The sequence below is a fragment of the Chiroxiphia lanceolata genome, chromosome Z (genome assembly GCF_009829145.1).
Source record: "Chiroxiphia lanceolata isolate bChiLan1 chromosome Z, bChiLan1.pri, whole genome shotgun sequence".
In the NCBI taxonomy this organism is placed as follows: Eukaryota; Metazoa; Chordata; class Aves; order Passeriformes; family Pipridae; genus Chiroxiphia; species Chiroxiphia lanceolata.
This window is the reverse complement of record NC_045671.1, coordinates 44,327,601-44,337,982: the sequence shown is the minus strand read 5'-3', so window position 1 is coordinate 44,337,982 and position 10,382 is coordinate 44,327,601. Positions and strand designations below refer to the sequence as shown.

The 10,382-nt window shown below is 39.8% G+C and overlaps 1 protein-coding gene across 2 annotated transcripts; it reads right to left on the bottom strand.

The window, feature by feature from the left end:
• Window positions 1–2,461: 2,461 nt before the first annotated feature.
• RFESD (Rieske Fe-S domain containing) lies at window positions 2,462–6,512 on the bottom strand. 2 transcript variants are annotated; one of them, XM_032676395.1, is made up of 5 exons: window positions 6,026–6,512; window positions 5,492–5,523; window positions 5,021–5,201; window positions 4,892–4,926; window positions 2,462–4,704 (listed from the first exon to the last, which is right to left on the bottom strand). In XM_032676395.1, the coding sequence occupies exons 1-5, from the start codon at window positions 6,159–6,161 to the stop codon at window positions 4,411–4,413; spliced, it is 678 nt and encodes a 225-aa protein (XP_032532286.1). In that variant the 5' UTR covers window positions 6,162–6,512; the 3' UTR covers window positions 2,462–4,410. The 2 variants fall into 2 exon arrangements, with proteins under 2 accessions (XP_032532286.1, XP_032532287.1); XM_032676396.1 differs by lacking the exon at window positions 5,492–5,523 and having other exon boundaries at window positions 6,026–6,508.
• Window positions 6,513–10,382: the final 3,870 nt, after the last annotated feature.

Here is a 10,382-nt window from a genome sequence, read left to right as displayed (position 1 = left end):
AATTTTTCCTTGAATGTGAATCTTGGATGTTAATTGAAATCAAGGCAGGACGTTTGTGAGCAGAAGTGAAATCTCCTATTAGACAACTCACATATATACATTTTAAAAAAAACATGTAAAAGGCTTCGGGTGCTACAGTCCTACTTCAGTGTGAGTAAAAGCTTTACTAGTTTTTCCACTAACAGATGGGTTAATAAAGAGACATCACTGTTACCGCTAATCTCTGTGTTACCTGGGTGCTTAGTCAACCACAACCTCAGCCAAAATTGAAGAGTTAAATTAACTATAACTTTTGTTGTTATTTTAATAAGATAGAACAGATTTTATTTTCATGTAGGATAATTATTTCTGGAGTAGTTTTTCCATCATAAGCCTTACATTTCTAACTACTATGGTTTGCAACAATAAACCATACTTCTCAAACATCTATTTCAGGAGAACAATGCCACTATTCAAGCATCACAACCACTGCTTGTCAGAGAACTTTGTTCACCTCATGGAGGAAGAGTCATGAATGTGCTAATTAGGATATCTGCACAGATTTTCCAGTTTGTGTACCTACAGGCAAAACTGTCACTTTCACTTTTAGTCTAGTTCAGTAATTTATAGATATCAGAGGCTGCAAACCGTGCTTAATTCTTCATTCAATTAAAAAATTACACTTAATGAAATCTGTAGCTTTGCATGAATAACTGCCACATCAAAACCAGCGTTTGCTGGATAGTTCGAAGAACTGACCCAACTTATCACACCCTCTTAAGCCTCGCAGACTCCTCCTGCATCCTTCACCATGGTGGTGATCCAACAGAAAACCACTGCATTCCAATATTAAGCATGACATCAGGAAACGGCACAAAGCTACTGAAAGGGGCTTCAACAGTGAAAGGTTGTTTTTTAAATGGTTTTCCTACTGACTGGATATTTTTCTCTGCCTGTGATCTGTTACCCTGCAAAAACTGCTCTCCCAAATGTATGTGCTCGGTAAGGGGTGAAAGGAGCTTATTGAGCCTGAATGTCTTGCAGAATCATCATGAAAATTTTCATTCCAAAGCACAAAATATATTTCTCTGCTCTTTGCCAGTCCAGTTAATGATAGAAAAACAGATGGTGTTTGCTCATTTGTTAAATTAAACATAATCCCCCCCAAAGGCAACCAAACACTCCTCGTGAACGATTTGGTTGATCACTGTCATTAACACATCTCTTCAGGAAGTGGCAATTATCCAGCCAGTGACTCAGTGTTCTCTTGCGCACAGCTACTCATTCCTGCTGTCTGTTCATTGTCCCTCAGATGCCACCTCAATCTCACTGATTTAACCGCTCCTCGTCTCCCTCCTTGTCCCGCTGCTGGTCTCTAACTGCAAATAGCCACATCCCAGCCCTCCAGGGGTTCCCTGGACGGCTCCCGGTTCCCCACTCTTCTTCAGTCTCCTTGCTCCTAAACTACGTTTTTCTGTCCTTCCTGGTTTTCCCCACTGAAGTATCCTTCCCTTGTGAGAATCAGCACCTCCTCTCCTGTCCAGACTCCTCACTCCTCATCCAGCTTTGGCACCCGCCCTTCCACCACATCTGAGATTCCCCTGCATTCCCCCTCCACCCCTCATGACCAATCTCCTGACTGACTCCCTTTCAGGATAATCCTCTAATTTTCCACATCTTCATGCGATATATAACTCCAGACTTAGAAAGGGCTGGAGGGACAAGAGGTTCAGAGTGTCCAACTCTGGGACATTAAACGTTTACAGTATTTTCAAATTAGGTGCATATTCTAGTACTTTGAAGCTCAATGCGTTTTTCAAAGGCTTTTTAACATGCTTGCAGGCTTTGTTCTTTGCTGTAAAAAATAAAAAAAAATTCAAAAAAAAGAAAAAAGAAGGAAGAAGAAGAAAAATAAAATAAAATAAAATAAAAAAATAACAACCCTCCCTCCTTTATTCACAGCTGCCTGAGTTAATAATTCTCTGTTTCTTCTGTGATTATCCACAAGAAAATTGAGGGGAAAGCAAACTAACTGACAAACTTTATATTTTAAATTAATTCAATCTTCCTGGGAATAAAACCACCTTAAAAGCTTGCAGATAGTTATTATGCCTGAGAAGTACTGAAGAAAAAGGACTTATCTACACCTGAACAGGCAGTTTCACTTATTCACTTATATGATTGAGAGTAAGCATATGATTAAACACTTTGCTGAATTTTAGGCACTAAATGCAACTCTGCAAAAACCTGAGCACTCTTCCACTAATATGAACATGTTTGTGAAACTTTCAAATGAAACTTCCTATTACTAGCATTCTTCTAAATGTCATGCAGGCAATATCATATTGTTCATAGTTGGTGCTTTCTTAAACTGAACTGCATCTTTATTAATGTAAACAGCCTATTTTTATGAATGCACTACTTCAAAAGAAATCAATAAAAATACTATCTCAGCAATTGCATGAGTCAATACAGGTATATCTGAAGATCTTGCAAATACTTTCCTTTTAATGATCCATGTCATTCACTTGGACATGACATCTGTCGTCAAGTTTCACCACAGATGGGTGAAAAGGTATTTGGGTGAGAAGAGAAGGAAGGGAAACAATTGTCCATCCCCCTTGGCGCCACCCACGCCTCTTGGGGTATCAGTGGGGGATCAGCAGGTATCAGCTGCCCACCTGTCCCACCTTCCTGCCATCTACCCTGTGGCTGCAAGAGGAGTTTACATATTCATTTAAAAGCAAACAAACAAATAATAATTAAAAAAAACCAACAAATCACAGAACTGGTCAGTACATAATAGCATTTTCTAGTAGATATGATTCATCTAAGAGAAGGCAGCCACTCGCTGCCTGAGTGGTCAGCCAGGAAGAGGAGGAAAGAGAAAACATTTCTGTGCTGTAGTTCTCATAAAACACAAAACTGAAATAGGTCAGCTAAACAGCACTTTCACGGTGCCACTTCTCCCTGTTGACCACAAAAACAATGTCAGGAGGCATGATCAAAGGTGGTTATCACAGTTTAGATGTGGTAAAATAAATTGATTGTGTGCTTTGCTTTTTTCATTGTGATCAATGGGGCACAGATATTTTCCTCTGAAACTTCCTTCTGCCTCACTACTTTTAAATACATTTGTATGAACAATAGCATTGACACAGACCTAGTTACCCATGACATACATTAGAAGCAAGACAACCTACTGCATGCACAAGAGAAACTTACAGAAGAAGAGGCATTTGAAACTGAACTTGATTATGAATGAAATTTGCAAAAAGCCAACAACAACAAAAAAAAACATGCTGAAGAATTGCAGCCATGCAAGATGCATTTAAGAGACATTTAGATGTGGCACCTGGGGACAGGGTTTAGTGGTGGGCTAGGCAGTGCTGGGTTGATGGTTGGACTTGATGGTCTTGGAGGTCTTTTCTAGACTCAATGATTCAATGATGCTCAGTGTTCACAGAGTAGCTCTGTACTCTGGACCCCATAGTCTGGGCAGAAAAACCCACCACGTCCTGGAAAGCAGCACAGCTCAGAGAGAAACTTCCTTGGAGGTGGTTTTTGGGGCAGGTATGATGTTATACAGTGACTACACATAGGAAAACACAAGTTTTGGCTCTGAACAGAAAGCACGTATTTTCAAGTAAATGTATAAAAATGTATTTACAATAAATGAAAACAAGCAAATGAGGGCCACTACATCACATACTATACCCAACAACTTCCTCTTTAACCAACAGAAGCAGGAAGAACGAGTTATACATAACAACTTCTTGTCACATTATTTGATGATGTGATTGTCACATTATATGATAATTTGAACAAAAGGAGTTCAATGAGGAGAAGGAAAATAAATACCTCTATAGATTCACAATACTAATACACGAACAGGCATAAAAAAGCTCACTAAAAAATGCTGAAGTGTTGTACTTCCATTTGTGGCACTTAATAAACACCTAAAGATCAGTCAAATACCAAAAAATTAAAAAATTCCATTTCATTTATACTGAAGGCATTATAAGTAGAAACTGTTGAGTATATAAACATAACCTTTACACCTGACTATTTACCTTTAGCTTTGTAATAAGTTTTATAAGCCGTAACATACTATATCCCCTCTTAAAATTTAAAAAAGTTCTAACAAAATAGAGCTTCTAAAATTTCAAATATTATAAGGCACTCTACTGTAAATAAGACTTTCTGAAATGCAAAAAAAAAAAAAAGTCCTTGGCAGAAGATCAGTCACATTTCATGCAATGCAGGGCTTCTTATCCTACTCAATTCTACGTGATTCCATCCTTTAACGTAACATTAACAATAACATTAACAATTAATCTGGAGATGATCTTTGTGGCACAGTGCATTTTTATTTCATGACAGTGGTTCTTCATTGGTGCATTCCCCAAGATTCTGCTTTCTGGCCACGACCTACTCTGCTACTTCTGAGTGGCTTTGTTTTCCCATAGCTAACTCACCACCATTTTTGTACTTTTCAGCAAAATAGTCAGAGTCAAAGCTCACAGACAAATCTGGAGGACACACATAAACGCTTCCATTGTCTATTGTGAGCTTATGAATCCTTTGTTTGACTCCTTTTGATTGCCACTGTGGTGTTGGTGATGGCTCCAGAGGGTTTATTCCTTCATATAATCCTTCTCCTGTTTCCAAGGTAATTTTAAACTTATGCCAAGGACAAACAATACATGCTTGGCCATGGATATCCTGCGGGAAAAGAAGAAAAGAAGCAAGTCATCTTCTAGGACAAAAGATATGTTTGATGATTTGGCTGTATGGCTGTCTGCTGTTATATAACAAGTTTTTTCAATGGTATGATCAGATAAAAGTAGTAGAAAAAATGCATTAGAGTTTTCACATGACTCTATGCATTATTTTTATTTTGTTTACATACCTCTATTTCTCCACGACACAAAGGGCCTCCTTCATCTGAAACATGGCAGAATAACATAATTATTTATGTAGCAAACATATTTTATGCTTAATTGTTGCAACATTGAGATCATATGTGCAAGTATCTTACGGTAGCAGCGAGAGTCCAGAGCATGAAATTTCCCCTCATGGTAGAAAACAACAATTTCTCTGCCATTGATTTTGGCTGTTATTCTTCCAGACTTCTTTATGTCCTCTTCTTTGCCAATAAATATAAGACCATCTGGCCTTATTTCAGCTGCTCCTCTGCTTGAGCTGTGCAAATCTACATCCTTAAAACACACAAACACACACAAAAATAAATGAAAAAAACACTTATAAAGCAGGTCACATTTGGATTTCTATGGTACAGTGGATGTCCCAGAGAAAACTCTGATGCATGAGGTGAAAGGAGAAATTTTAGTGAAAGACTATCAACATACAGACAAAGAAAAGCACAGGAGTTTAATGATAATATTCAGTCCACATGTTCACTAACAGAACAGGGACAAGGAAAACCAGCTGTTGCAAACCTGATACCTGAGGCTGAGGCAAGATAAATTCTCAATCACTATTCACTTACTCTGCACTTTAACCACCTTCTCCCCTCAAAACCTATATGCAAACAAACACAAAGATGGTAAATTTAACGTACTATATAATTTATTTATGCAATGAGTAACATTCACATGTAAATCCAATATTCTTTAAATAATAATATGGCTAGAAAGATAAAGTGATGTAAGTTGATAAAAAAATTATTCTACAAAAGGGAAAAAACATTGTTTATTGAGCTGTATTCAACTTGACCTTTCTAACAAATGTGCCTGCCTTTCCCTTCCTCCTCTTATGTAGTTCAAACATCTAACAGACTCTCCCTCTCCCAACAGATTATATAAGCAGGTTTATCACAAAAACTGCCTTCCCATTAAATTTACTTACAATTACCTACTGTGTTCCAGTTCCCTTCAAATTCCCAGTACAACTATGCTACTCTCACTTCCTCAGAAAAATCAGTTTAAAACAGGTCTTTATAAACACAGAGTCCAAAGGGAAACTGCAGGTGGGAGGGCCTCTGGCTGCAGGGTATGTAGAGCCACTGAAAGCCACACTGTACCTTTGCTCCACACCAGATGGCAATGGATATGAGAAAGCAGATGAAGAAATGGATGCTGAGGATGATGAGGTCCAGCATTGCCTCTCTTCACGTTGTCTATCTGCCAGGCCTTGTTGGTATCTGTCATGACGTGCATCACAGCGCCTCTTTATGTGCAAATGGGAGGCAGTGGGGCCGGCCTCTATAGCACCCTATGGCAGGATGTATGGAGGCTCAGCACGTCAGAACCCAGCTCTGCTAGGGCCGATAAGAAGCTGGGACATGCTGGGGCTGGCCTGATAACAAAAGAGGAGAGCTTCACATTCTTCCTTCTGCTGTCCTCACTGTGAGCCCATGTGAATGCTGCCTTCTCCCAAAACCCTGCTCAGTCACAGGTATGTGACATGTGTCCTCAGGATCAGCAACTGCATATTTGCATGTTTCACTGCACTTGGAAAAGTGGTTTAAGTGACAGTGTGATGTTTCCAAGGCCAGTTGTTAACTGATCAGCACGTGATCAACTGTACAGACTGGCCAACTCTCTGCTTTCCAGTTCAAGGAACTTCCACCCAGTCTTACCCAGAAAGTGAAACGTCACTATAAGACTCACAGGACAAACCAATAAGGCACTGACACTTATTTTCTTTGGGAGATAAGCAGAGCTTGTAGTGAATTAACCATAAGAACCAGAGTAGGAAATCCTCAATTTTTGCTGTCACTGTTTGGCTGACTCTGTCTATAAGCTTTCCAAATTGGCCAAAATACTAAAATGCAAAATGTAGTTAGAAACACCCTTAATGAGGACACCTCTCAAAAATCTGTGTATATAAATACATACACCTATAGCAATAAACACACATACATATGTATTTGTACAAACACACATACACATGTATACATGTCTGAACCATTATTAAAATAACACTACCTAACCTCTAGCTCATTTAGTGATGACATTTCTACAGACAGCCTGAATTTTGCACACGTTAATTATCTAGGCACCTCATTCTGAAACCTGAGTCAGCACATTGTGGAGCCTGTATGGCCCAAATTGCATAAGCGATCAATAGCAACAGCTTCGTTTCACAGCTAATACTTGTATGCTTATCTACACCCAACTGCACATTAAGGACTACCCTGGGACAATAGGCATCCTACAAAAGAAAGCCCTTGAAGCAACTTGTTATTATGCTACTGAGTTTGTTAAATGCAAGGTGGCAAAAGACTTTCTTTCCTTAGATAAGGGGTGTAGTTAAGTACTCCTTATCATGAAATACCCGTAACAAGACCCTCTTACTGCTCATGGCCCCTTTCTCATCCATGAAGTGGATGTGAACCCACAAAGTATGAACAGAACATGAGATATTTCAACTCAGAGGCAGCAAAAGACCCAAAGGAGGCAACAGATTCTTGCCTCCACAGCTGGTGCCAGATGAACAAAGACCTGCTTTCTCCTCCCTTTCCTCAAACAGCACAATCACAGGTGTTAAGCTTTAGCACAGATAAGGAGACATCTGATCTGGTGACAATCACCTGCTGGCCAAAAGCACATTAAAATGACAATTTTTCTCTCATAGCCCCATGGGAAGCGCATTGTCCTTTGCACTATAAAGTGAAATAATAACCAGCTTTGCTTTGCTCCCGTTTTCTGTTTTTTGTTTGTTTGTTTGTTTTTCAAGGTTGTTAACCATGTTGAAACCATCCATTCAAGTAAGACATGAGTAACAATGGGTCACATTACCCCCTAACAGGTCCCATGACAGAATTCTGAGCTACCAACCAGCTACTAGAGCAGCATCTGGTTGTGGAAGTGAGTGCATTTCAGTCAGTAAGAGAAAAGGTTACTTCCACACATATAGGCAGTAAACTAGTCTTCTAATAGATTTTTTTCCTGATGTTTTCTTAAGAGTTTGGCTGCTCTGATATTTCTGAGTCACTGCAGATGGCACAGATGCAGTTGTCCTTGTAGCCAAGTGCCACCTGGTGGGGGGTTTGGGAGCAGCAGAAAGGTTCCAGATTTGTGAATTGTAGCCACTCATTTCTGTACCCTGCTCTGACTCATTTTCCTCTGTTCTGGGAAAAGGGAAAAATACCACTGCTGTGTGGGGCATGCGCCAAGCATGCCCTGGTGACATGAGTGGGTGTGGGCACCATCCTGCTGCTGTGCCTGTGGTCTTTTACCTTAGTATTGGCTGAATTTGGGGAATACCAGGGGTTTTTTGGTTGTTGGTGTGGTGGTTTGTTTTGTTTTGTTTTTTTTTTTTTGACTTTCTACTTTATTGTCTTTATTTTTCCTATATTTTCATGCCAAACACACGTACAGAAGAAGGTAAGATCAGCAGGATGCTAGTAGCTGCCTGGACATTGTTCCTATTCAGAGCCTGATTTATTTGGCAGCCTTACAAAGCCTTAATGCTGTTTTGGTCATACTTTGTGGATTTTGTGATACCTCATTCAGAAATAAAATTGATCAGTCCAAGACATTACTTTTTTTGTTGTAGTTTAAATCCACTAGAACAGTGTGAATGTGACCTTTGCATTTCAAGCAGGCTTGTGCAATTCTTGCATTAGTTAAAGAATGAGCGGTACAGACTGAGCAGGGGACTGTAACAGGCATACTACAGTGGAATGTATGTGAGTAAAACACCCCTTCTTTTGGCAAAAGCCTTCTAAAACATTGTCATAATTACTCCTGCCTAGCGTGCTTTAAGGCAGAGCAGTGAAGGAATACTTCTCTGAGATTGTATCCTCCTCATTTAGCTCTGGTATTGTTCATGAGATTTTCACTGCACTTACTGAACCAGCTGATATTTTTGGTCATTTTGACACTACAAATAAAGCCAAACGTATGTTCTTCTGTGACATGAGAGCTCTGTTTTCTGTGGGACTGTGCAAATGAGCAATTTGCAATGTTTATGGCTGGTACCATATGTGTGTCAATACCCTCAGTATGTTGATGACAGCTCATGCATATGAAAATGATTGATAAACCACAGTGGCAACATTGAGAGCTTGGTGGCTCTGGGATGGAGCTATGTTATGTGCTGTCATCAGATCTGGAATGAGCCTTTCTGATACCTGATGGAGTAAGAGGTGTTTCTGCATTCACACAGCCAGCTGCCGTGCCAGATTCCTGAACCAACTGAAATCCAAAGAGTCTAAAATGCTGAAAATAAACCACACAGGTCTTGCATTCTGCAGTGGTTTACGTGCATTTGGGCTCCCACAGATGCAGTTCAGGTGGGGACTTAGGACAGTTAGTTCAGAACAAGGCTCCTACTTGTGCTGGGTTCCACTAGCTCTTCCGCGGGGCTTTTCCTTGTTGGTTGTGTGTGACAAATCAGCACAGGACCTGGGCCTAACCATGTCCTTGTTCCCTGTCTGGCTCTCACCAACCTATCCAGTATCCTTTCTCTACGCTTCATTCTTTTCTATTATATCACATCATGTATCAAAACTTGATGGAAGCTCACATTGTACTGGATTTACCTGTAAAGGGAACAGGTGCTGTATGACAGGGAGCTGTAACATCTCAGCCTCAACAAGTGTTCTCTGAGGAAGTTAGGCTTAAGGTGACTCTTCTTAGGCGAAGACATTGCTCCAAAACCAGTGACCTTGTGTGATGTTTTTACAGAACCTCATTACAATAATTCATATCTACTCAATTACTGCTGCTGATAAAAGGTTCTTAAAAATGTTGAAACTGTGCTGTGTAAATGGCTGCTGAACTTTGGATGGGAAGCAATAGTGGTGAAGCCTAAATCACCCTCCAGCAGGCAGAAAGGGGCTGTAAAGAACATCACAGGGTACATGTTCTGGCTCTCCGATCTTGTGCAGGATCACGTGTCCCTTTTACCATTTCTGACAAGTATTTTCAACTTATTTCTAATGAATTCCAGTGTCAGAGTTTAGCTGGCTTGGCAGGCTGTTTTCATGTTTAGCCACTTGGAGTTCTTTACTTTTTTTTCTCCATACAGCTCATCAGAACAGGCCTGCCTGAAAAACGAAGTGATTTCTTTTTCCGCTCTTGGTGGCAGCATTTTCCATGCTTTTCTATGAACCTCAGTCACTGATGAGGACTTGTCAAGGTTTCTCCGTTGGCTGATATCTCATATGGTTCACAACTTCCTTATTTATATTATTTTCCTCCAAATGCTCTCCTCTGTTTATGTCTCTCTTAAAATACAAAGTCATACAGCAGAGACAATACACCGAGCATTTACTGCAGTTAGTAAAACTATTGCCTCTTGTATCTTACATACATCACTCCTTTAAATCACACTCAAATGTCACTCGTTTCCTTTGTTACCATATCATGCTGACTGATACCCTGTTTCAGGTTCTATAAAATTTTTATAATATTATGCTTTTTATTTAC